This window comes from Fonsecaea multimorphosa (assembly GCF_000836435.1).
Source record: "Fonsecaea multimorphosa CBS 102226 unplaced genomic scaffold supercont1.1, whole genome shotgun sequence".
Classification (NCBI taxonomy): domain Eukaryota; kingdom Fungi; phylum Ascomycota; class Eurotiomycetes; order Chaetothyriales; family Herpotrichiellaceae; genus Fonsecaea; species Fonsecaea multimorphosa.
The window spans coordinates 2,362,070-2,387,731 of NW_015971635.1; the positions used below are offsets into that span (position 1 = coordinate 2,362,070).

General features: G+C 52.7%; 10 protein-coding genes across 10 annotated transcripts; 4 read left to right on the top strand and 6 right to left on the bottom strand.

Annotated features, from left to right (window-relative positions):
• Nucleotides 1-1,178: 1,178 nt before the first annotated feature.
• Nucleotides 1,179-2,123, bottom strand: Z520_00892 (uncharacterized protein; the record flags this gene model as incomplete). Its single annotated transcript, XM_016771411.1, has 1 exon — nt 1,179-2,123. One exon carries the CDS (start codon nt 2,121-2,123, stop codon nt 1,179-1,181), a length of 945 nt encoding a protein of 314 aa, XP_016638321.1.
• An 850-nt stretch (nt 2,124-2,973) lies between these two features.
• Z520_00893 (uncharacterized protein) lies at nt 2,974-4,653 on the top strand (the record flags this gene model as incomplete). Its single annotated transcript, XM_016771412.1, has 1 exon — nt 2,974-4,653. One exon carries the CDS (start codon nt 2,974-2,976, stop codon nt 4,651-4,653), a length of 1,680 nt encoding a protein of 559 aa, XP_016638322.1.
• Nucleotides 4,654-6,776: 2,123 nt separating this feature from the next.
• Nucleotides 6,777-8,862, top strand: Z520_00894 (uncharacterized protein; the record flags this gene model as incomplete). Its single annotated transcript, XM_016771413.1, has 3 exons — nt 6,777-7,825; nt 7,890-7,980; nt 8,071-8,862. The coding sequence occupies 3 exons, from the start codon at nt 6,777-6,779 to the stop codon at nt 8,860-8,862; spliced, it is 1,932 nt and encodes a 643-aa protein (XP_016638323.1).
• Nucleotides 8,863-9,168: 306 nt separating this feature from the next.
• Nucleotides 9,169-12,027, bottom strand: Z520_00895 (uncharacterized protein; the record flags this gene model as incomplete). The annotated part of the gene is made up of 6 exons (XM_016771414.1): nt 9,169-9,378; nt 9,485-9,941; nt 10,038-10,409; nt 10,570-10,802; nt 10,945-11,036; nt 12,003-12,027. 6 exons carry the CDS (start codon nt 12,025-12,027, stop codon nt 9,169-9,171), a joined length of 1,389 nt encoding a protein of 462 aa, XP_016638324.1.
• A 494-nt stretch (nt 12,028-12,521) lies between these two features.
• On the bottom strand, nt 12,522-14,558 carry Z520_00896 (uncharacterized protein; the record flags this gene model as incomplete). Its single annotated transcript, XM_016771415.1, has 5 exons — nt 12,522-13,381; nt 13,446-13,768; nt 13,831-14,153; nt 14,213-14,289; nt 14,342-14,558. The coding sequence occupies 5 exons, from the start codon at nt 14,556-14,558 to the stop codon at nt 12,522-12,524; spliced, it is 1,800 nt and encodes a 599-aa protein (XP_016638325.1).
• Nucleotides 14,559-15,539: 981 nt separating this feature from the next.
• On the top strand, nt 15,540-16,496 carry Z520_00897 (uncharacterized protein; the record flags this gene model as incomplete). Its single annotated transcript, XM_016771416.1, has 3 exons — nt 15,540-15,752; nt 15,843-16,123; nt 16,196-16,496. 3 exons carry the CDS (start codon nt 15,540-15,542, stop codon nt 16,494-16,496), a joined length of 795 nt encoding a protein of 264 aa, XP_016638326.1.
• Nucleotides 16,497-16,885: 389 nt separating this feature from the next.
• Z520_00898 (uncharacterized protein) lies at nt 16,886-18,016 on the bottom strand (the record flags this gene model as incomplete). The annotated part of the gene is made up of 3 exons (XM_016771417.1): nt 16,886-17,173; nt 17,249-17,722; nt 17,807-18,016. 3 exons carry the CDS (start codon nt 18,014-18,016, stop codon nt 16,886-16,888), a joined length of 972 nt encoding a protein of 323 aa, XP_016638327.1.
• Nucleotides 18,017-20,621: 2,605 nt separating this feature from the next.
• Nucleotides 20,622-21,607, top strand: Z520_00899 (uncharacterized protein; the record flags this gene model as incomplete). The annotated part of the gene is made up of 3 exons (XM_016771418.1): nt 20,622-20,962; nt 21,043-21,272; nt 21,336-21,607. 3 exons carry the CDS (start codon nt 20,622-20,624, stop codon nt 21,605-21,607), a joined length of 843 nt encoding a protein of 280 aa, XP_016638328.1.
• Nucleotides 21,608-22,054: 447 nt separating this feature from the next.
• Z520_00900 (uncharacterized protein) lies at nt 22,055-22,990 on the bottom strand (the record flags this gene model as incomplete). Its single annotated transcript, XM_016771419.1, has 1 exon — nt 22,055-22,990. One exon carries the CDS (start codon nt 22,988-22,990, stop codon nt 22,055-22,057), a length of 936 nt encoding a protein of 311 aa, XP_016638329.1.
• A 1,291-nt stretch (nt 22,991-24,281) lies between these two features.
• On the bottom strand, nt 24,282-25,229 carry Z520_00901 (uncharacterized protein; the record flags this gene model as incomplete). Its single annotated transcript, XM_016771420.1, has 2 exons — nt 24,282-24,611; nt 24,747-25,229. 2 exons carry the CDS (start codon nt 25,227-25,229, stop codon nt 24,282-24,284), a joined length of 813 nt encoding a protein of 270 aa, XP_016638330.1.
• Between the last annotated feature and the right edge of the window lie 433 nt (nt 25,230-25,662).

A 25,662-nucleotide genomic window follows, 5' to 3' on the forward strand; every position in this document is an offset into this window, starting at 1 on the left:
AATGTGGTACAACAACAAGGGAGCCTCAAGATTCGCAAAGAGGAGCGCATAGGCATCCTGGCAATTTAGTTGAAAGAATATTGGATGGCAAGATTTCATACTTGGGATTGGATTGAGACGCGTATGCCCTTCTATTCAATCAGTATGATCCTCAATTGTGCCTTGAGACATTCAAGGGCAAGCTACTAGATGGTGTGCTTGACAGGCAGCTTGTAGACAGGACAATCTCCTCCTCTTAGTGGGGAGCAGATGACGACGCCTAATACTCCTGGGGTAACCTCGGTCTATATCTATCGAGCAGGGAATCCTGATGGACCCAGTCATATCCAGCGCCGCCATTTGATTAGCCCGTAAGCCCTTAAGCCCCTGACTTTATGGTCAAGCCCCTTGGGCACTTGCTGAACTTCGGCAGAATCAGAGATCCCTCGACGCCTTACGACATCAAACTCGATTGATAAGGAGGAGTAAGGCGGGTTAAGAAACCCAAACTCCAGCCTCCAAAGAGCGTGTGACAATCCAGCGACCCTATCCCAGTCACTTCCAGGGATTCCCGTCTACCCATCAAGTTCCAAAGGAGAAAGCCTCCTCAGAGGCAAAGTTGTATATAGATGGCAAGCAACCCTTCCGAAGAGCAAGAGAACAGAGCAATGCAAGAAATACAGGGCTAATCTATCCAGTAGATGCAATGACACAGAAACCTGCTCCCTATATTCCAGGATATGGCTGCTGTAAGCGTGCAAAACTGTGTACCTCTCACACATGTCCACTTTGAATAGCTCAAAGGGGGGGTTTGCTGGCCGTGACTCCTCGTCAACAATGCGCGTATGATACCGGATTGCGCAGTGTCCCCGGCCCCGGACTACTCCAGAAGAGGGGCTTGGTTTTGGGTAATTTTATAGCGGGAGCCCCGTTGTTAGGGGGGTACCCCACATCTTAATGTAAATGGTATGACGATATCTCACTTTGATGATGATGTCGCCCGGGATTCCGCAGTGGACGGTGGGTAGGAAGGGGGTGCATGTAGCCGGTGCAATGACTATCATCTACCAGACATATATCCGTCCCAGTAAATACCTAGATACCCACCGTATATCCATCATAAAACCGACGGTCATCACCAAGAGTCAGCTGTAGGAATGGTTTAGATCCGTACAATTAACTGGAGGGTGTTCCCCTCTTCAAGCTTCTATAAACTTCAACAGCTCGTCCATGAACCCCCGCGGATTCTCCTCGGCTAGATAGTGTCCGGCCTCTGGCACCGTGCCGATCTGTACGTTTTCGTAGAACTCCTGCGCCATCTCCACGGCCTCGTCCGCGTGGAAGCTCCTCTGACCGGACAGCATCATGTTCTTGACCTTGAGTTTGCCCATCTCCTCCCTCCACTGCAGATTATCCGCGGCGTCGGCGTCGAAGGCGCGGTAGACCAGGAATGCGCACCGGAGCGAGTCCGGCGCCGCGTACTGCTGGGCATAAAAGTCGACGGCCTCGGGCGGGAACACGGTCTGGTTCTGGGTCTGCCGGTCGAAGAAGTATTTGACGTACAGCCGCTCCTTGCCCGACACCAGGGCCACGGCGAGTTCCGTGTTATGGCTGTGGAAGTCGAAATGCCACATCTTCCGGGTGTGTTTGTACATTTCGTAGAACTTGGATCCCGGCAGCAGGCACTCCCCCCAGGTCACGCTGGCGACGCTCTCGGGGAATTGGCAGACATACGGGTGCGTGACGATGCCGCCAATATCGTAGCCGACGAGATGAATCTTGTCCTTGACGCCAATGTGCTCCGTCACGAGCCGATACAGGTCTCTTGCCAGACTCTTGGCCGTGAATGGGCTCTGTTGGTGAATGTCACCAATGGGCTTACTACTGAAGCCGTGGCCCAACAGATCGGGGGCGATGACGTGGTACCCGGCTTCGGCCAAGGGCGCCATTACGTGTCGGAATTGGTATGAGGTCTGGGGGAATCCATGAATCAAAAGGATTGTGCCTTTCTTCTTCTGTATGCCGGATGGGAAAGATTCCATGTAATAGATTCTGATCTCGGGATCGACGAGATGAAGGTACGCCGCCCGACCATAGACGTGGACGGATTCAGGATGTGACAGGAGTTGGGCAGTTGTAGTCATTGTGGTTATTGAAATCAGGACCAATCCTCGGTGGCCACGTTAGGGGCTTGTTCAGAGTGATACCGACTTCTGCAAACTCCGTCGATTCCCAAACAGCGTTTGCCCGTTACAGTTATTGAATAACGAGAAGTTTCAGAGCGTCCTGGAGAATCTGGTGTGCGGCTGGCAGCCCAATATATATAGATACAACCTCGGGGAGGAGGCATTATGCAGTAATGTCCGCGTTCCTGAGTAATGATAGACAGTAACAGTGAGGAAATCCAGAGGGACCCTGCTTCTAGGAATCGAGGCGCCCTAATCAGGGTAGCGCGATTAAAGCCATCCATCGTTTTCGAGGAGATGGACGCATCCTTTGCTAAGGTAATGTTTCCGCAGAGTGATCGCTTCGGTTCCCCGGTAATAGTAGCATGGGTTGCATGGTGGACGAGCAGTCAAGTCAGTAAGAGACCGCGAAGGGGAGAACGGCCGACTAGATGTGGGTCGATGTGCGCAGGAACTTGAGAAAGAAATACTGGCATCAAGGGAAGAAACCTTCCAAATGTAAATCAATTCAATCAATCAAGCAACCAACCTGCGCTGAGCTGTACCTCGTAGACACGTAGGTGCGGCCGCTATCGTTTGGCGAGTTGCGTGTTCCACTCGGATCGTGTCGGAAAACGGGCGGGAAACTCGCATCTGGACATGTGGCCGATGGTGTGACACCAGACCAGCTCTTTGTCTTGAGCATCTGATGTAATTCCCTACAAATCTAGGATGATTGAGCCCGGTCTGCACAAACTAGGCTTCTACTCCTCAAACTATCACAAACGATGAAACACGAGTCCTTGTGATTGTAACCAGCTACGCGAGGATGGCTCAATCACTCGCCGCAGCCGGACAGAACCTCGAGCGACGTACAGTTGTGTCTGTCCTCCTCTTTCCCCACAAGCCATACGCGTCCAAACCTTATCGGGTTCTATTGTTCCGCCGCTCTGATAAAGTCAGCACATACCGCAGGAAGCTTGCGCCCATTGCGGGCTCGGTCGAGACATATGACCAGTCGCCGCTGCAGGCCGCCTGGCGCGAACTGCGCGAAGAGACTTCCTTCGGACCACAGCAGATCGAGCTGTGGAGACGAGGGGCCGGGTTCGAGTTTACGGACCGGAAAGCCGTGGTTAGCGATGAAGGTGAGCGTAAGGTGAAAGGGCGCATCTGGAAGGTCTGGCCTTTTGCGTTCCGCCTGACCGCGGAGACGGCCGACTACGACAATGACGTCGAGAAATTGGGCCTCCAGATGAATTTTGAGCATCTGGGCTGTCAGTGGCAGGATGTCGACGACGTCCTTAGTGGCAGGATACTGGATGATTGCGTGCCCAGGCTGGAGATGACGCTCGGGCAGGTCTGGGTCGAACCCGACAGCGTCTTGTACCAAGGACTCGAAGAGCTGCGACTGGATCATTCACACGGAGCGAGAGAACTGGCCACCATGGCCGTGAAGTCATTGATCCGGATCGTGGAACACGACCAGCAAGCCCCGCAGCAACACAAAGACGCGGATGAGTGGTGGAAGGGTCTTCAACGACAGGCATTCCATCTCGCCTTTAACGGACGACCAAGCATGGCAGCTGCGATATCCAATGCTGTCGCGGCAGCTTTGAAAGAAGCAAAGACTCACATTGACCCTCCTCCACCAGACTTTATCGAGAAAGTAAGACAAAGCCTAGAGGCCTCGGTCGCCAACAGGGCCGAGATATCCAAACAAGTGAGTCTGCAGTTCTCGAAGTTCCTGCAGGAGAGGTTCCGGTCAAGTTCAAGTGCTCAGGCCCACGCAGGTGAAAAGGGGCGGCACATCAAAATATTGACCCTGAGTTCGTCCTCGACCATCAAAGCTGCGGTGATCCATGCCCTCGAGGCCGACGAGACGCTGTCACTAGAACTGCGCATCTTGGAATCCCGCCCGCTGAATGAAGGCGTGAGTTTCGCCAAATTCTTGACCGACGAAGCCCAGAGACGCCGCGCCGAAGGCCTGCCGCCCCTTGATGAGCGCCTGCGGGTCGTTCTTGCGAGCGACGCCTCGGTCGGCGTGCTGAGTCGGGACGTCGACCTTGTCGTGATCGGCGCCGATCGCATCTCCGAGGCCGGAGACGTGAGCAACAAGACCGGCTCCCTCGCAGCCGCGCTGGTCAGCAAGGCCGTCACGAACGGCAAGGCGGTGGTCGTGTGCGTCAGCGAGAGCGAAAAGATCGCGGCCCCCGGAGCGGCGGGGGATCATGCGGAAGAGGACAACGACACGGCTGAGCTCACCGGCAGCTGGGACGTGCAGGAGCAGCAGCACCAGCAGGAGTCCTCCTCCCTGTGGGACAAAATGGTGACGGTACGCAACGTCTATTTTGAATGGGTGCCCGCGCAACACATTGATTATTTCGTCTGCGAGGTCGGCACCCTGTCAACACAGGATATCCGCCAGAGGTCGCAACAGATAGGTGAGGTGATGAACGAGGTCTTTACGGTCGAGCAGGGGGTGAATGTTTCTGAACCATCGGGGCTTTGAGCGCCGCAGCGGAACTCACTCAACTTTTCCCCTCTTACCAATATGTATACAGGATCATAAGACTTTGACCTGGGAAATCTGCATCCATACGAGCTTCTCATACGAGGATGCAGGATTCTAATACGAGACTGTAGATTATTAGAGAAGACTGTACGATCATGGATGCCAATACGAGACCGTATGATTCTTATGGGATTATGTTTCGAGTCCTGCAGGATTCTAGTACGAATCTGTTTTGACCGCCAGGATACGTTGTCGAGGCACTTGCAAATCCACTACAAGCATCAATTGAATGAGGTCTCTACCCGTGAGAGAGCCTGTTGAAGAGAGATGTGCGGGAAGACAGCTTCAGCCTCTCTCACAAGACTTGTTCGGGTCTTTCGCAACTCGCCAGACTGGCCCGAGATAAGAGCTATACTGTGAGATTCAATCGACTTAATGCCTGATGATCGTATCTTGCTTAAGAAGGTAATTGTTCATTAAGGTGTTCATTCGTAGGCGAGGCGTTATCTCGAGTCCTTGTCCGTGCCGTTCGTGATTCGATGTAAGATGAGTGACGAGAACTGGAAACATTGGATTCTGTTGAAGAGATCATTCTCGTCGGCATGGCCTCTGCTTCTGCACCCCTGGTTTCAACAATTCTGCCCAACGTGGGTCTGCCTTGCCTTTTGGATTGTCGAGAGATGGTGCAGTTGATTTTCATATGGGAGCAGCGAGGGCAGGGGGATTCATTGGTGCAGCGTGACTTGGACTCGAAGCAAGCATCGCAGGCGAAAACGGACCGGGAATCCTCCAGAGACTGATTGCGAGCATGAAAGCGCATGTGCCGCACAAGAACATCCCTCCAAACGTGGTGCATTAGTGCCTGTACATAGTATTCGGGTCTCGCTCATACACAATGGCGGTGACAAACCTGCGGCCAAAACGGTAGCAACAGATGGGACAGACGTGGGGTCTCTCTTGACTATGAGCGATACTGTGGCGGTCGAGATAGCGCTGCCTGGAGTAGATCTTGAGGCATTGAGGGCATTGAAACGACATCAGGTTATATTGGTGTCGATGTTGGTCAAGTGTGGGCAAGGTGCAGATGCGCAGATGGGGTTTTTCATTTGCATCTGCACTGCTCTTTCTTGTGCCAGCTGTTCCGTTCACTACCTAGGTAGGTATGCTTGCCATGAAAAGTCCAGGGCAGCAGGGCATTCCGGGTGAGAGAGAGCAAGCAAGGATGAGCTATACAGTGCAGGCAGGGGCACAGCAGTTAGTATGGCACTGCACCTGGGCACCGGCAGTGTACCCAAGACCGCCGAGGCCGGCGAGGCTCAGGACTTGGCAGATGATGATGGCACCTAGCGAGCCAGATGGTTACTAATTACCAGGTACTATTGAGGCGCTCACCTCCCGCTCACCTCCCGCTTGCCTCCTGCTACTACTGCGCTAGCGGGCAGTCACCAGGTTCACATTCTACACCCACACTCTTCGCACCCACAATTTCCGGCCCTCCACCCCGTATTCAGCTCGTCGGTTCTCCTCTTCTCCGGCACGTAAAGGTACCACCTTGGCGTCACCGCAGTGGGGGCGTCGCCTTCCACTGGACGCTTAGAGTCCGGTCGAAGCTCAAACGGAGTCGTCCCCAGTCACAGGAGGCACAGGAAGAAGATTGCCCCGCCTCTCCGCAGGCTCCCCAGATTTCCGCAGGCGGCCGAGGCAGCAAATCGGGGCCCCCGACAACAAGGTCTTTAGCGCTGCATTGAGAGGTTTCCACATGGAGTTACTGCACCATGGCAGGGAGTGACTTGGCTCATTGCTACCTGACCTCAATCATCGCACTTTCTTCCAAGACTTCGACCCCCGAATTCAACTTCTTTGCTTGCCGTTGGACCCTCTTTTCCCCTTCCCTAGAATGACGGTTCGAGCACCACCGAACTCCTCGACGCCAGTCCGACGACTTTGAAAGACTGACTTGTCTAGACACCTCATCTGAGCACATTTTCCACGGGATGGATCTACCGCCGTTATATTCGCACGACGTTTGCACCACGGGCTGGCCGAGGCTATCACAGGCAGATTGGGATGCGCATACACACGAATGCCCCTTGGCTAGCCTAGAGATGAGATTCGAGGCAATGACGCGGAGTCAGAAGGAGCTATCCTATCGAGTCCAGCAACTGGAACGCATCTGCTCAAGTCTCGTCCGACATTCTTGCCCGTGGCACGAGCGAGCCGAACTGCTTGCTGATAGTCATTGGCCGTCGGACACCCAGCAAGGGCTACATAGCTGGCCGGCTTTGTATGCGCAACCTCCAGTGACCACGCAGGACTGTCTCTCTCCGCGAATAGAGGCCGACGAAGCGTCGTCCGTGTTCCCGTTGGACTTCCATTTCACCAACTCATGGGACACCCCAGTACAAGCACAAGTGCAGTCCGCATCCGAATTCGGCATGATCGATAGCTCGGATCTTGGGGTTACAAACTTCAACGTGGCACTTGAAAGCTTCTACGAACAGCAGCCCTGGTCCCTTCAAATTCCCCCAGGTAGCGATGTCGATGCCATAATTATGCAAGAGCCATGCCATTTTCAACATTGTGATCTGTCCTCGGTCCCACTGGACGACCAAAGTACATGGGATTCTCTTAGAGAAAGCTACGAAGCTGTCATACCCAGCACCGGCGAACCTCAGGGTGGTCCCCATTCCACAGGACCGATTGGAAATGACATGACGGGAATTCAAGATATGGATCTGTGGTCTTTGGCCGACGCAAACCTGCCCGTGGACCTTGACGTTGGTGCTGACTTGTCCGGCGGCACGGCAGCTTTCCATGGCCCAATGTCTACACAAGAAGATGAAGAAATGGCCTCTTCAGAGCCTGGGACTACACTCGCTGTATATCACGTCGATGAACATCCACAAGGGCTATCAGCTTCATCCGCTTCAGCCCTGGATCTAGCGGTTCAAGACTCTAATAGTAGCGTGGATTCATTAGATCCCTCTTCTATGGAGTCGGGTGCAAAAACAGAGAACCGTGCAGCCCCTCGCTTACCTCAACCAATCGAGCCAAATTTCAAGGAGATTGAAAAGGGCTTCTACGGGGTGCCGCCGCAGTGGAAAGTGGACAAATTCATCTATGCCCTAGGCATTCTTCTCAGGCAAGGATTAAACCCTTCACGGGGGCGGTAAGTCTAGGCCTCAGATCCAGTTCCGCATTCAGATCCAAACATGTTCTGATACACCACCCAGGGACCGACTCTGTCAAAATCTTACCATCCATGGGATACGGTGGGTAATTGAGCGGTCATGGCCGTCTTCGGAGATCTTCTGGAGGATGTCGGTAAGTCCAAGGCTGCTGAGTTCTTGTGCCTCATTCCAGACTAGGCGTTTGGCCACTTTGCAACGGACACTTCACTGACGCCTTTGCCAGGGCGCATGCATCTATTTCAGCCAACTTGAGGCTTGGAGGAATTTCCCCTCCAAAAAAAGGTACTCCCGCCTCCCTCCGTATTTCCGGCCGACTTGGGCCCAACTGCACGTCCCTCACTCAGCATTCATCGATTGGATGCCATGGCCAGAACTTCGGGATCGCATCATTCTTCACCAGGACCACATCGACATTGATTTGCTCGTCCGTACTGCGCTGCTGAATGTGGTCTCGCCCCGACGAGTCAAGTCATCCGTAATGGGGAGAGTAAGAAACAAGAAAGACAGCCTGAACTGTAACAGTGACGGCCCTGGTTCCCCCTCTTCAGAATGCAATGTCAGCTTCCGTGTCTGGGACCTTTGCCTTCTCGAGAAACAAAATGGAAGCATCACGCCATCGCCAAGGAACGACAAACGTAGTACGCTTGAGCGTGAATGGCGTAGAGACTGCAGCAGCGGCGGCGGCAGAATAGGCGCACGTTCCAAAGCCACCTCCAAAGGCCAAGAACCTTTTCACAAGTCGTATAACGCTGTTTCTGAGGGCGTGCAGGTGATCCAGAAGATATACGACCTCATGTGCTCGGATCTGTCATCGGTCAAACTAGACCGACGTTTCTTCGAGGAGTATCCCTTTTTGTACTGCGACAGCGCAGTATCTCAGTACAAAGTCCAGAAAATCACATCCATCATCGAAGAAGATGTCGGGCCTCCGACAGACATCGAACCCCGATTTCTGAGCGAGCTGAAAGCGATTGTGGAAAGCAATACTGGCACTGAACTGAGACTTGCAAATTGAAAAGATGTTTGTGTCCATGTCCATGTGCGTTCTTGGGACTGCCAGTCTGTCGATACCAGCACGACGGCGGCAACCATATACTTTCTGCAACCCCTTCCATACACTTAATCTGACCACGAAAGATTGGACTGATGTTGATTAATCGAAAGTACTGCGAAGGCCGAGAGGCACATGGATACAACAGATAAGAAGATTGCTCGGCAGGTCCTCAACGAGGCTTTCTTCGAGATGCACTATCTTGGCACCTTTCGTTGCCCTGTTCTCGCAACATAACCAGCTTCCTTGCCACTGCCCGGCTCCACACGACTACGCGGCTGGCTGCGACGAAACTTCATGCTCCTGTGCTGGGCCGTCATTCAGGAAGCCATGAACCCTCTTCTTCACCCTAACAAAGATCTCGGTTTGCTTGTCGAAGAAGGCGTTGTGCGTAGTCCACTCCTTGTTTGGGTCCACGAGTTCGACGTCGAATTCCCGCAGAAACTGGGGGACTAGTTTGTGCATCTCGGCCAAGGAGATCTGATTTCAGCAGTGATGGCAGTTAGCTCCGCAGAGACAAGCGTGAAGCGTCTGGACAAGGTTGGCGGTGCGGGAATTTTCTTTTTCTGAGAATCAGCACGCTTACATTCTTTCCCAAACATGTCCTTGGACCGGACCCGAATTGGATCATGTATCGGTCCATCGTGGAAGGATCGTGTTGACCACGACCTCGATGCCAGCGCTCAGGCCGGAACTCGTCGGGTTCCGCGCCAAACACGGACGGGTCTCGATGCAGGACTGCCGGGTTGATACCCACACGGATGCCCTCGGGGAACCATCGGCCAGCAATGATGGCCCCTCCAGGAGGGACGTGGCGCGGGAGCGTAAAGGCCACGCTGGGGTGTAGCCGCATGCCTTCTTTGCAGGCGCCGACAACGTAGGGCAGTTCCGTGGCTTCGGCATATCGGATTTTGGGAGAGAGTTTGCCTGCAGCTTGGGCAGCGTCGATCTCCACTTGGAGCTTTTTGTACTCCTCGGGGTTCTTCATGAGGTGATAGAAGATGGACCGGATGGCGATTGCAGTTGTGTCACTGCCGGCGAAGCTGTATGCAGATAGCGTCAGTCTCTGCCCGCGGGAGAAGAAGCAGAGCGGGGGAGCAATAAATAAGAGGGGAGCCAAAGATTGAGACTTCACCTACATAGCCGCGCAGGACTCGCTGTGGATGTCAGGGAGGATATAGCCCTCCTTCTCCTGAAGGACTCTGAAGAGCTTGTCCAAGATATCGGAGCGGTCGACTTTGCCCTCCTTCATGTAAGCCTGGCGTAGTCGAACTTGCTCATTAGCTGCGTCCCGGATCTTGTCAAACCCTTGGAATGCCCTCCGTAGATGCGGAATGGCAATTCCGATAACTGGCAGCAGGATTCGAATGTAGGTAGGGAGCACGGCAGCCACAGTCAGTGGACCCATCAGCGTGTCGAGGTATTCGATGTAGTGGTCGTGATCGTTCTCGTTGTCCATGAACCCGAAACGCTGTCCGAAGAAGAGTTCTCCAACGACATCGAAGGTGTACCTACAGGAGGGACGAAATTGGTCCTTGTCAACTTCACCTTCAGAAAGTCAGGTCGGGGGGGAGGAGGATGAGAAGGGGGAATTGACTCCAGAAAAAACGGCAGCTTAAAGTGCGTTGAGTATTATAGGGTGAATAAGACGCCCGAAAACTGTTCTCTCACCATTGAATCCATTTCCCCAAGTCCACCACTTGGCCTCGTTCGGCAAACTTGGTCATCTTGGCCATGAAGACTTCGGTACACGCGTCCAAGTACTGCTCAGACTCCAGTACCGATGACATGGAGTAGATGTTGTTGACATAGCGGCGTCGCGCGGCATGCTGCCTTTCGTCCAATTGAGCAAAGTGGTCGCCGTTGGGGCTCAGGTTTGGGGCGTAAGGAAGGTAGAAATCAGTCTGTTTCGTCAAGGCCTTCTGTTTAGCGCCACACACATTGCATTTCTACATCAGAGCGGGGGCCGAGGTCATAGGTTTCTGACAGGCCTTCTTGCTAGGTCCCAGGCATATAGCCTCCCGAGAGAAGAGGGGGGTCCCGTACCTTTGTGAAGCCACTCTTGATACCGTAGATTACCTTGACGGCATCTGGGTCCGATATGGAGACTTCGTCGGGAGCGATCCTGACGATTTTTCCTGTGCGGAGAGGAAACTGTCAGCTCAGCCATCTTTCCTGCAACGCAATCAGGTTGGGGCCGTATTAGGAGCGACGAATACTCACGTCCCCTCTCATACGCCCGGAGAGCTGAACATCATTGGAAAAAAGGAAAAAGGAGATAAATATAGGACGAGGATCTAACCATGGATCTTGTGCAAAGCCCGATGAACCTCGTGGGTTTTCCCCTTCCATACCTGGACCGCTGCCCAGCCTCGTGTTATCCGGGCCCAAAATGGTCCCGGTACTCGTGCGAGAGGATGAAAGTACAAGGCGTACACGATCCAACCTCCATATAGTAGGAGTAAAATGCCCAACAGCCGAGAGAGAGTGAATAGAGACTTTGCCGTTAGCAAGACTTTCAACAACAGAGCATCTGAGGCTGCCATTTCTTGCTTAATGGAGCGAATCAGTCCCAACGCTATGAGCTCTTGAAAGGGGTGGTCGTAAGAAAGAGATGCGAATAGGACCGACGGTGGGGGTGGAAGAGAGGTTCGTTATCTATATTCTGGCAACGCGCCTGGAGGCCTTGAACAGAAGAATGAAGGGAATCCGTAAAGGGACGCCACATTTTCCCTTTCATGTCTTTATGTCCAAGACGAGGACGAGTTGACTCAGTTGGCTCCCTCCACTGACGTCCACCAGCCATCTGTTTCCAGGAGGACGAACTCACTCCATGCAAGCCTGGGGAATTGCGGTACATGGCACCTTGATCCGGGGAAAGAGCAGCTGCAGCGGCTACGTCCTCTCTTCTCCATGGCTTCAAGATATTATTTTTGATCACCGTTGTTGGTCTTGTCGTCGCAATACCTTGTCCTTACCCGCTATTTCCGTTCTCCACCATCTGGGGTGCCCAAGAGCCCCTAGACAGGCTAACTCTTTCTGGCCACAAACGCGGAGGTCGTGGACGTACGAAGTTTGCTGCTGCGACCAACATGGGGCTCTACCCGGTAAGAGCCAAGTTGACAACATTGGAGGCGTCCTTGCAAAATGGTGGTGGTGGCTCTCTCTATAGTCGACCAAACGTTCGCTGAAACGCCGGGCCGGGTCCAACAGCTGAAATCCTCTACCTAAACCACCTTACTTCTTCGTTCAAGTCTCATTGGCGTCCGTGGATATGGTTACGAGCGAGAAGAGGTTCTCGTCCGTGCGCCTCGCAGCTTGTTTGGTAGAGGGGGACTGTACAGTCTTGAGGTTAGATGTGGCAATGAACGCTCCTGTCGGTGTTCAATGTGTCCCAAATACCATTTCAACTCCAGATGAAGATAAAACCAGACTATCTCATTGAACAGCGACATTGTTGTGATCTCGGGTACCTTAGACTGGTAGACACAGTAGACCGTCTCAGCTTCCAGCTGCGGCGGGCCTGAATTATGCTGGCGGCGTAATCGTTGGAAAAGATCTGAGATTGAGCAAATCGAGCTAAGATCTATAGCATTGAACCACCACAAAAGTATTCAGAATGACTACTTCTGGAACTCGCCCAGCATTTGAATTGCATCCGCCTGATTCATGTCCACATTTCCAATCGTGGACGTGAACTTTTCTCTTTGTTGGAGCGTCGAGGTCTTTGTGGCATCCGTCCACCCCTTGCCAGTGACTGTCCTCAGGATGCTCGCGATCTCGTCGCTCTTTGGCGGAGATGCATCTCTATCAGACCGCCAGCAGACAAACCCATCTGGTCGCACCATAACAAGGTCTCTCTCCCACAGTTTTCGCGCATGCTTCTCGTTCGGCACATGGACCTCTGTCAAGGGGATTCCCGCCTCGATCGCCAGCCTTTGAAACTCTTCCGTGGCGCTCTTGTTTGGAGTGAAGTTTACTATCGTGTACTCAGGCCCGTAGAGATCGAATATGCTTGTTCTGCCGTCCTGCAGAAAGACATGTGGTGCTCGCGAACCAGGCACAGTGCTAGGCACGTATTCTCGCGGAGACCAGCGACGAGGGACGTCAGACGGGCTTGGGATAACCACCGGTGAGTCTGGAAATCGATAGTCCATCTCAATGCCACGATCTCGGTTCTCGCCGTCGTTAAGCTTGTAGTGCTCGGATATCCGAAGTTTGAGCTCCTCGGCTTCCTTTGTGTTTGTGCGAGGATCGATGTTCGACTGTTTGATCATTTCAACAACAGTAAGATGGACTTTCATGTGCACGCCCGACCTCTCCACGTTGCGCAGCGCCACGGGACGTCGTTCGAGCTCGTATGAATCCAAGATTGCCTCTCCGCACCAGCCCTGGAGGAAGGCAGCGAGCTTCCAGCCAATGTCAAAGGCATCGCCCAGTCCCGTATTCATGCCGTATCCACCAGTTGGGATGTTTTGGTGCACTAGCAATCGTCAGCTCCCAGCCCAACTTTTCGTGTGTCTCACCGTTTATTTCAAGCGGCATACCTGAGTCGCCGGCAAGGAACACTCTACCCTTTGCCGAACGGTACTTGTCTGCAACGGCCAGCGTTCCGCGCCAGGTGCTGCTTACTAGGACTTCATCGATTTCCAAAGGAGCCCCTCCGATGGCATTGCGTACCGCTTCGACTGGGTCAATTTGGCTCACATCCGTGTCCAAGGAGATTGGGATGTGGAAGGTCCAGGTATCAACCTCATCCTGACTGATGGAAATGGCACCGTTGGTAAAGAAAATATGCCACCACTGTCCCTGAACGTGCAGTCGAGTAGTGTCTCGGGACTTGAAATGGACCAGTAGCATTCCCATGGGACTGGATTAGCACGTATTGTTAGAAAGTGAAGCCTGTTCGTTTCAAGGAAAAGCATGGCATACCCGGGGCCCCCAGTTAGCTTGATCCCCACCGATCTCCTGACTCGACTTCCTGCTCCATCACAACCGACGACGTACTGGCTCTTCACATTATACGCTTCGCCGGTCTTGACATCGGTCACGCAGGTGGTGACGCTGTCGGACTCCTCCTTGACAGATTCGACTTTATGACCATAGTGAGTCTGGATAAGAGGATTCGCATCGCACAATGATCTTAACCAGGGTTCCAAGATAACTTGAGAAATCCGCTGGCCAGCCTCTCGGGGCCACGTGCCGTCGTTCTTCTCCTGTATCGACTTGCGCACCTCATCGGGACAAGGTATCTCCTACAACTCGGACTTAGCCGTGAAACTTCATGAGGCTGGTCATGGCCTGATCAGTGTACCCATCTGTGGATCAGCTCGCCACCTTCGTCAAGACCCGTGCTGCAGATGACGTCGAACGAAAAGTTTCCAGGTACCCCTATGACCATCAGTCTCTGTCGGAAAGCTTGCCTGGGGTGGGAAGCCTCTACCGTGTTTGCGAAGGTCTGCAGCCAACCCCATTCGGCGCAACAATTCCATGGAACGCCCGTTGGTCAAATCCATCTTTGGCCACTTGGTCGTCTCCAAGTTCCTCTCGAGCAAGATGTTCTTTGTTCCATGGTGCGCAAGCTGCAAAGAGGTCAACAGGCCCACTGGGCCCCCTCCAACGACCACGACTGTCGTCTCCATCTTTGGAGTCTGTGCCATGTTGAGAGCCTTTCCGTTGATGCCATAGTAATTGTCAGTGGAAAAGTTGATTTGACAACATCGCTGCTCAAAGGTACAAACTAACTGTTACTTTCCAACTGAGGTTCTGTTTATTTGGATTCCGGTCTTGTGATGGTGTCTGTGAAGACTGATAGGTATGCAGGAAGGGGACTTTGCCTTTGATTTAAGACCAATGGCTGTGCTATGGGTCTCCTCCATTAGAATACGTGCCCCTGTTCGAGCCACCTTCTGACTCGGAGGCCTTGCTTCCACATCTAAAAGTGTGTATTAAGGAGCTACAGGTCAGATAGAACCATGTTCCAACTTCCTTCCCCCTTTCCCCCTTTCCCCCTCCCCCAAACCCCCATTACCCCCCCCTTTCTGCGTCCGCATCCGAGGCGCGGGACCTAGGAGGTGCTTGATCTGAGCCTGGATGGCGGGTGGGCCTGGTCCGCTGCCCACATTTTCCGCACCTGCCCTGAAAGAGTGAGCACTGGTCCTCCGAAGGTAGGCATTATGAACACCACTATAGTGATCATGAAAGAGGTATTCACCGAATTATATTCACCGGAATGAATGGGAGATAGCCGAGACCCTTTTGTCCTCGAATCAACAGACGGCTCACACTATCGGGAGTGGGAACATCGGCCATACATGGTGCCCTGAATGGGCTGAATGACAGACAGACTCAGACTGACGCTATGCATCCCACAGACGGCGGCCCAGAGCACTACGGCTGGATCGGGAGCTTCCTTGTTCATTATCTCCTCTCTGCCCAGAACAATTGAGTTAAGAGTTAGGGTGGCATCACCCAGCCCATGTTGATCTAAAGTACATAAGGCAATTTACCCCTCCGTGCGACTTTTGCTCTTCTCGAGTCTTCAGACCTTACACTCGAGCCACTAGGACCAGTATCCAGTCTGGACACCAGCTGATAGCCGGGCCTTTCTCAATCAAAATTTGTTCGGACCACCAGCTGCCATGGCTCAAGACGGATCAAGCGACCCGAAGAGCTATGTGCTCTATTATAATCCCTTTTCGATCTGCTCGCTGATGGTGCTGCATACCATTGAGACGCGAGGCTCAGCGAAAGATTCTGCTTCCGAGATGGCCATTGTGCCGGAAGTGATAGATATCTTTCACGAGGGCCAGCTGAGTGAGCATTACCTTTGTGACATCAATCCAGAGGGCCAGGTAGGTTATGCTAATTTCACACCACCATTGCCTGATATCCCGGCCCTCCGTCAATTTTTGGCGCAATTGCTGATGTTTATCCTTGATCAGGTTCCCGTCCTCTACAGCCCAGCTCTCCTGAAAAAGCCAATTGCTGATAGTCTGGAAATCACCGAATACATGGCGGAGAGGTATCCAAGTCTGATTCCGAAGGAGCACGAACAGCTCATCCGGCGTCTCCTTGTCGACTTGCATGCCCTAAACTTCTTTTCTTTATCCTTCCCCGGGCGGCCGACGGTGGCCGCAGGTATGAAGGCTGCCGTCGTTCGACGTCTGCAGATGCCTGGGATCTCCGAGCGTTATCGAGAGGCCCTGAAGTTTAAACTCACCGTGTAAGCCGGCCCAATGTCTCGTAACCTGCGAAGGTCACTTCCGTGCTGACTCGAAATGCGATGTGTGAACAGTCTTGACAGGGACAAAATTGGCGGCATCGTGCCGGAAGTCGTCCAGGACATGGTTACACGAGCAAAGAACTTCTTAGCTGAAGTGGAATCCATGGTTCCTGATGCCCCTTGTATCTGGCTGTTCGGAGATGCTCCCACCGCTTTCGACGCCCATCTCGTTGTTTTCCTTGCGCGCATGAAAGATGTCAAACGCGACAACTTGTTCCCGCCAAAGGTGGCGAGGTTTGCAGAGCGAGCCTTTGAGACTCCAGCCTGGAAAGCAGTCATACAAGACAGAAAGACGATGGTGGGTGAGTATTAGGAAACACACATGCCCTCGAGGTGGCTAGTAGATGGATCATGCCATAGGAGAACTTTATCTACACGTCAAGAAACCGAGTTTACATCAGTTTCAAAATACCTCGCAAAATTCAAGAATACCTATGAAACTCCCAAGTCCATCCCACACGTGCATGAACACGTTATTCGACTCTTCATTTTGAGAAGAAAAAAAAGTTGGGAGGGAAATAGGGGGGTTACAATGCTCGGCCAGAATCAAACCCATGATAATTAGTCACCATTTAGAGCCATAGTAGCTCAAGCACAATCTTTGAAAGGAGGTAACAGCCGGTGTTTGCTCTAATCCCGAAATTACAGTTGAATTCTATTGATTTTTCATGCAGGACGTGAGTCTGGTTAGCAATCTAACGGTCAAGCCTGCGCTGGCTGTGTAGTCTCGGCTCCCTCGCGCGATCGGCGCGGTGCAAGTATAAAAGTGTGTTCGAGCAGCCAGAAACCCTCTCTCATCTCGCCATCAATCTCTTTCGAAATCGCCTTTATGTTGTACTGCTTTGCGAGCGAGGGATCTTCGGTCCAGATGAAGTCAACCAGCAGACTGGTCTTGGCTCCGAATACAGAGTCACTTGTGATGTATGTACTCTCCCTCGAGTAGACCGCGGTAGTCAGTTTCTCGTAAGAAGGATGGTTGACCATAAAATGCTGTGAAAAAGATCAGCCACGTACGTGGATTTTGCTCCCGTCCGACCAAGAATAGGGACGGCGTGTGGAACTCACCACATGAGCCGGACGGAAGCAATGTCTGTTGAGCAAGGCGAGCAGGTCGCCGACCGGGCCGTCACTGGGGATCGGGTAATCAACAGGTCGGACACCCGTGAGGAAGAAGTCACCATTTCGGTCGGTATAGAACTTCCCGCGGCAGTCTGGACCCGCGTACTCTGGGTTTTGCATGTCGTAGAACCCATTGCCGTCGGTCTCCCAGATATCGACCAGGGCGTGTTCCACGGGATTCGCCGCGGTGTCCATGATCTTGCCTCGAATCAGCATTGGTTCGCCAGCTCCATGGTTCGACGTGATGGACTGCCCATTCTCGAGGAGATGGGCGGCGTCGTTGTGGAAAGGCCCTAGAATCGAGGTCTCTGTTGCTTCCGGGGTCTGGTTGCTGTTGATTGCATCGACCAAGGCAGATATTCCGAGGATGTCGGAGAGCAAAATAAACTCCTGTCTTTCGGGAGTGCAAGTTGCACCAACCTACATGTTTGGGGTAAGGTTTAGACAATGTTCAGCGAGGCAAACGCCCGAGCAAGATCCAAAGATGTGGTATGCCACACTTACCCTTGTGAGATACTGCCAAACATTTTCCCACTCTTCTGTCTGCAACTGCACCTCACGCACATAGTCATGGGTGTATTGAATCAGCTTCGTGATGAGATAGTTGATTCGAATATTGTCGATACCAGTGCTCATGCGGATGACATGGGGGGTGAGGTTGTCGATGGTGAGGTCGTCAAGACCCGCGCCCCTTGCCTTGGACTGCCCGTTCATCTCGGCAGCTGGCTGTCCACGGGATCCCCGCTTCACGGTTCAATGGAAAGCCAAACTGAATGGGATGCTAACATTTTTGGTGAGTTTAGGTCGAAGCGTATATATAAAATTACCTAGGTAACCACGGTAGGGAATAGGAAACCGTTCTCCGGAGGCCGGCCATCCATTTCGACCACGACCTGGGCTGCAGAATTTTACCGCCTCCACCTATCCTTTCCCCCCAACCTCTCCCTTCTCGCGTGCTTCGGACCGAGGATTGAAGCAGACCAGATGGAACAGAGTGTCGCAGCCGCTGATGCTGGGCACCGGTTGTCCGTGTAGGCATCGGTCAGGGTGAGGTGGGGCTTGATCCGTGCTCATACGCTGCGCCCACAATTTCCGAAGACGTCTGGACAAGGTTCCGAAATGTCAAGACACCCTGGGCTTTCATGTGATGCCGATCAGGTCTTGTCAGGCGATTTTCCTCGTAGATGATTTGCCACAGAGCATCATTTCCCCGGATGAAGCTCGGTTCACATGAACGCGGAATTCCATCGGCACTCATTCAAGCCAGATCGACCCGTTATTAATAATTCACCTTCTCTGGGAAGTCCCTCCAACTGCGTTGGATGAAGAGGGTCTGTAATGGCTGCTCTGGCTCAGTAAAATCAAATGTAAGTCTTCAGTGGTCTATGGGCTTGTGGAGACTTTTCATACATCTAGCGGGATGCTTTACGGGGAGATGGTAGCTTCTTGCGCTCCGACTAGAGGCATGATAGAGTAACCATCCGTTTGAGCCTAGAATGTAGGAAAGGGACGCCATAAGAGCCTTGCAAATCGGCGAAACGTATCGACATCATTCCAGATAGAGGCCCAGACCACTCTGAGCCAATACGCCGTTCAGACAGAAGATTCTCCAAGAAAACAAACTGAAGATCGACTTCAGTCACCACATTTTGTGATTGTGTATCTGAAACAGAGCTTGAAGGTGCCGACCACGACCAAACGTCGTCGACCATTCGTCCTCTTTATATGGAGTCCTTATTCCCCGCGGTGGCCGACATTCTCGGCAGATTCGAGACGTCTTCGATGCAAGGGTCCTCTTCCTCGAGCACTTCTGTGTGCGATGAATTTCCCTCTCAGCATTCCAAATACGATCCAACCCGCACTGGCTCTGCGGTGCAGGCTACTCCTCAGGACCCGGAGACTGCAGACCGTTTCGGTAGCTTTTCGTCGTCACCAGCTGAGAATTGTGGGAAAATGAGCAAAATGCCATTACCAGATGGAGTAAGTGGACTTTTTACAAACCCAAAAGATTTAACGAGAGGAGAGACTTAAGTAATCCAGGGAAATGGCGAGCTCGTCGGCAAGTTGTTAGCACTCTATCCCTGAGTTGGAATCACCTTGATAACACTTCCCTTCCACCGATAATAGGCCTCTCTTCTGGCCCAACTTTTTTCCCAGGGAATATCTCCGAGACGGGTAGCCTACCTGCAACTAGCACGACCACTTTGCCTGTTGCACCTGATGTTCGCTCGCCAGAGGCATCGAGGGACGCCGTGGAGGCACAAGACTTATCCGAGGTAATAATGTCTGATCGAGTTGCCGGGGGCCCTGCAGTACATGAGAACATGGCGAGCTGTGTCACGGGTAGGCCCATTCTTTTCTGCAACTCAAGGCCCCTGTTGACGTATTGTGATAGCATACTTTGAGAGGATCCAGGTGTAAGTACAGACTCCAATTTGAACATGTCGTGGAGCACTGAAAGCTTTGCGGGGTCCTGCCGCTTCTTGACCGGCCAGTGTTTGAGTCTGCAATCAAACGGTTTGAGCATGGCACCCTTACCGACGATTCGTGGCTCGCGCTGTTTTATGCTGTTGCAGCACTGGGAAGTCTAGCAGACTCCCCACAGAAACCGCAAAGGCCGCAAATCACTGGAGCAAACAGTCGTGTCATTCGAGCCCGTCGATACCTGCAGAATGCCTTGAATTATGCATGGAGGGCCCGTCACGCCATTCCCAGCATAACCACTGTCCAAGTACTTCTATTGACATCGTTGCTGCCGTCATCTCTGAATGCAAGCTAAAATTCTTGCACAGGCCTTTGCAGCTATTGTGCGTGCCGCCCTTAGGAGAGGATGAGACTGTGGCAGAGCTGATGACGGCTGAGCAGGCAATTCTAGCCCGAACAGTTGGTTGTTTCCAAGACGAATACCATTTCTGCAGACATGCTGCTCAATTAGCATTCAGCTTGAAGATGCATAAGAATTCAAGTGAGGACAAAGACTCCGGCATCGACCAGGGGGCCCTTGTGTTCTGGATTGTCTATTTCCTTGAAAAGACTGCCGTGCTACGATTGGGAAGGCCATCAGTATGCCCGGATCCTACCCTTTTCGGTTGGCCTTGTTGCTCATCAAACAGCATAGGCCATTGATGATTGCCACGTTAGTCGCCCATTACCTCGGGGTGCACGGATTGTGCAGTCAATGACTCCTCCCGCTCACATGGAATCAAGCTTCGATGTATTCCTCGCAGTCTGCCGTTACGCACAGATATGTTCCAACATCGTGCGAGAATTTCACTCTGAAGCAGCTTTGACCCGTAATACTCACTCAATGCTCACAGCGATGAGGAGAATCGAAGAGCAATTAACACAATGGCACGATACCATCCCGGCCTTCAAGACTCCAGACCCCTTCAGATCGACACAGACAATCCCTTGTCACTCCACCTTTCAGAATGTCATCTTCCACTCTCTCTATAACACTGCTATCTTCGCTCTTGAGAGGCGACTTGTCGAGCCCATAATCTGCGAGAGAGGAGGGTACGCCAAACTTCAGGCTCGTCGAAAGGGAACCCAGGAAGCCCTAAGGGAGATCGACAGGAGAATCGGAGTGTTCTTGGATGCCACCAGGCAGTCGCTGCAACTTACACAACACATCCACGTGGATACGTCTACACCAAGCTGGTAAGTCTAATTACCTGCTGTGGTAGCAACCGAGCAGACCGAGGCCCTGAATATTCATTGACTGGACTGCAACATTACAGCTTGGCTATCCATCAGCCATCGGCTGCCTTGGTGACCCTCTTCGCATATGTGATGGCCAATTCACTCTCGCGCTCCGCGCACGATGACATTGCTTTGATAGACATTGCAGCCGCATACTTCCAGAACATGAAACTCTTCTTGCCCGCGGAAGCAGCGTTCGATGCATACGCCGAGCTTTCACAGCTAGCCAGACAGGCGGTGCAGAATGCAGAGCTAGGAAATGGATTTGGTGCGTTGAATTGAGACATTGCTTTGAGGTGGAATTTCGTTTGCTGAACCCTGACAACAGCAGTTCAGGACGCTCCCGAGAACAAGACCGAAAGCGGTGAGATGATCAAACCCCCCGAGCGTCAGAAGGACCTCGACCAAAGCGGAGCTCCAGCAGCTGAGAAATCTTCTAACACCTTGCCATCTGGGTTGTCCTTGGGCGACTCTGAAGTTTATCAGGACGACGCGGTAGATTGGACCCAGTGGATGGTGGAAAATGGGCTTGCTTCATCCTCTGCTGTAACTCGGGCTTCCAACCCCACAGATGCTGTCGGTCACTTAGAATCCCATTCGTGATCTAAAGGTCTTGAAAAATTCGATAAATATGCCGTTTGGAAGCTTTGAGTCCTTTTGCATTCTTCTTCAAGCCATCCTCTTTTCGTCAAAATTCGCTGTGGACAACCAAACAATTGATCAAAAAGGATGTATTCGTAAACTTGGCCTTCCTATGACGATGAGCAAGAGTCTCCAGGCAAGAAGGAATGTCTGGCCGAGGCTAGGATGGCAAGTTACGACCGGCGGCAGAAAGGCAGCTATAAAGGGCGGAAGACCGATCGAGCCGTTGTAAAAATAGACGATATCTGAGTGCGATACCATAGCGAGCTTCGACAATTCCCATATTTATTCTTGGACGGTATAACATTATCGGACTAGTGAAGTAGATAATTCTTAGGGAGACTATATACGTATCCTCTCTATTCCTTACCACGTCAGCACCAGTATCCTTACGATAAAGTAAAAGATTTACGGCCCACCACCGCCTCCTCCGCCATTATTTCTTCGATTTCTCCTCCGTCTCGCCTTCTCTAGAATCGCCGCAATACTGACGAGCACGAGTAGTTTAAGCCGCTGCTGGGCGGTGCTGGTCCCATCGCCGGGCTGTGGTCCATGGGGTCCATAGGGGCCGTCGACGTCGAGGTCCTTGAGGATGCGCAACTTGCCCTTCTTCCGCCAGCTCTTGAAGCGATTGTCCAGAAACACAGCGATGGTCTCGTTGGTGGCCGTGTCGACGAGTTGGAAGCTATCGCGGTGCAGCATGAGTCGCGCCGCGTTGCTGCTGCCCTCGACCCCCGCGGCGGCGGAGTGCGTCCGCTTCCACGCGTACGACCGCCCGTCCAGCGTCATGTGGTATTCGCCGTGAGTCATGAGGTTGGCGTTGCGGACCTCGATGTATGTCATCGCTGAGTTGTTGAATGACGGATCGCCCAGCCCGACCGTGATATGGCGCGAGAGCTTGGGGAAGCGCGCGACCCCGACTACGGGGCCTGATTCGCCCGTGCTGGCTAGATGGTCGAGCTCATCGTGCGTTATGCCCGTCACCGTAGTTGTGGAGGTGGTGTGTGGGAAAGCGTGCAGGATCACATCGGGCTTCTTGGGCGTAAACTCTGATACCTCGACGTAGTACAGTGGCGCTTTGCTCGTTGGCGTCGACGCGGCATCGTCCATGATCACGAGGCCCCGACTCAGCACGCGCGGGTGGTACCATCCGTACTCCCGGATGACGGCGTGGTTGGAGATTGCTTGACTCGCGAATAGAGCTTCATCCTTCTCGTCGTACAGCGAGCGCTCGGTCGACGATTCCGAGTCCCTGCGGTAGGCTGGGGGGCAATCGTCGTAGCCCTCAGAGACGTCGGATTCGTAATGTCCTCCAGGAGCGGGGATGTCGAGCTTTGAGTCCATTTTGGTAACACTTCGCGCACTCGAGGGAGGTAGTCAAGAGTTTGAAAAGATGGATTTGTCTTTTTCAGCGAAAGAGTCGACTTTGCAGAGGGAAGATGAATAATGTTGGAGAAGTCCTTTGGGGGCTTTGCTGCTGCTGCTGCTGCTGCTGCTGCAGCACCTTCCTCTTCTTCAACCTCAGAAAAGAAGACTGACTGCCTCGATATATACTTTTTCCTAACCCTGACTTTTCTATCGCCTGCCCGAGCCCAGAACGAACGACAAGGCGCATCCCATCCACAACAAAAGCCACAGGAGACAGGCGACGCTTCCTCTCGCGGTCTAACTTTTGGCTGGTACTGAAGCCCGCTAGCCTCTCTTGGCTGTCCACTCGTAACCATACAATGCTCTACCTAGGTACGGGACAGGTTACCTAGGTAGCGATACGACGTATTCGTATTGTCGAGAGGGCTCGTGCAGCGCACGTGACGCTATTTCCAAGGTCGAGCTACCTAATGTACATTAAGTGCCGGAAGAAGGTTGACTTGCGAAATATAGATGAGATGAGACGATTGAAGAAGGTATGACTGGCTTGCCCGTACCGACTGTGAGGGGAATACGTGGTGAGATTTCTTTGAAAGCGACTCCGTTAGCGGGAGTGGTAAGGGCATTGGGTTCGTGCTATCCACACGCCTCAGAGGATGCAGCTCAGTCAGCGGTCAATATCCGCTAGGAGCTGAGTAGAAAGTCACCTCCGCAGAGTCGTTGCTGTCGGTGTGACGGCGGATGATCTCATTCCCTCGAACGGGTTTGCAGCTAAAGGGAATATTCATCGCGGCTACTTCAGCGCCTTTGTATTGTATGCATGGCAGGTTCACGAGGCTGTGAGAGAAAATCGTTCAGAAGCAGCGGTCGGTGATCCAAGGAGAACATCTGTCTTATTTCAACCTTGAAAAATGACGCTGTAAATGTCCTAGGAGAAGTGGTCACGACGAAGCCATCCAAAGACGGCTTTAGGGCTCTTTATTGGTGTGCTTGGTTCCACTACATCGTATTCGCCTATCCTTTAAGTGAACAAGATCAAAAGGGTAAATGGTTGCCGCTGTCAGGTCTGCAACGCAATCGCTGCTACCTTTCCGTGGGAGATGAACTGCTCAGTATGGGCTGCTGGCCCTAGCGGATCCTCTATAGGCTGACGAATTGTCCACCAGTGAATCCAGTAAATGTAGTACAGCGGATTCATCGTCCAGTACCTCGTACCTGTGCGACCTTTTGAGCCGCACAACTACTTACTTTCCACCAAGCGCCCTGTTCAACCCTGTAGCTCCAACATACTCCCACCGCTGCAAGGTACAAAGTTGCCATTCACCCACTTGCTATCCGGACCAGCCACCCAACTAACCACACCGGTAATATCATCAACCTCCGCGATGCGTTTTTCCGCTGTGGCTCTCTCGTACAACGCTTGTGCCCACTCTTTGGGTAACTTTGCCATGCCCAGACGTATGGCATCGGTATTTGTCGGGCCGACAGCGATGCTGTTGATCGTGATGCCTGTCTGACGCGGGAACTTGGCTGCGAGGGCGCGTGTGATTGAGTCCGATGCTGCTTTTGTCGCGCCCAATATCACCAATGGGTCGGCCTAGGTCACCTCGGACATTATGAGTCAGTTTTAAGGTAGCCAGACGAGCGCGAACAACAAAATGCATGTTCAGGCGAGGCCGAAACTTGCAAGCACACCTCGAAAACAAAAGAAATTGTCAAAAGAGAAACTCACGTTTGGCCGCTTGCTGGCGACACTGGAGATGGTGATGATTCTTCCCCCCCTTGGGATATGCGGAATGGCAGCGAGCGATAATTGGAGCGGAGTCCAGACGTTTGCTGTCATGAACCGATCGAAGGCCTCCTTAGTGTGAGTTTCGATATTCTGGAGCGTGTTCATATCGGTTAAAGCCGCATTCGAGACGACGATGTCAATATGGTCCACGGCAAGGGAGGTAAGTGTTGCTTTGACCACATCCGGCCCGAACGTTTCCGACGTAACATCCGCTTTGATAAGTGCCGTTTTGATGTCGGACGATATGTCACGGATGGATGAGACCACTTGGTTGGCGGCGTCGATGTTGCCCAAGTAAGTGATGGCAATGTGCGAACAGCCCTTTCGTGCAAAGTCAATTGCCACAGCTGCTCCTATCCCCCGAGAGCCTCCAGTAACGATGGCAACGCGGCCGGCAAGAGGGGCAGGGATGCTGGTTATCATTGTGAACGAGGTGAGAGCGAGGCTGAGGAGCTCAATGTTTGTACTTGAAGTGTTGTTGTATGACTGCCGTACGCCTTGGTCTTCCTACGTTCGGTCCTTGCTCCCCTTTTATACTACGTCAGTCCCGATGTTTGGTCTCAAGCCTCTTTATTTCGGTATGGCATCCTTCAACGCAGTTATGGCCCGGCCTTGATGCCCGGTGCCTCCGCGCCTCAGTTCGTTGTATGGGGGTAGTGACAGCACCACCATACTACCTCGAAGCAGAGCCAATGAGATTTCTGACACTTAGGACTCAAATATGCAGCGTGTCTAGGTGACGCCTGTAAGCGACTAGTTAGGAGGACTTCACGCGACAAGCTTTGTGCAAGCCAGGGTACCAGTTTCCGAATATGCTTAGCGCTTGCATACTAGTCCGGTGTTTATGCAATGAGTT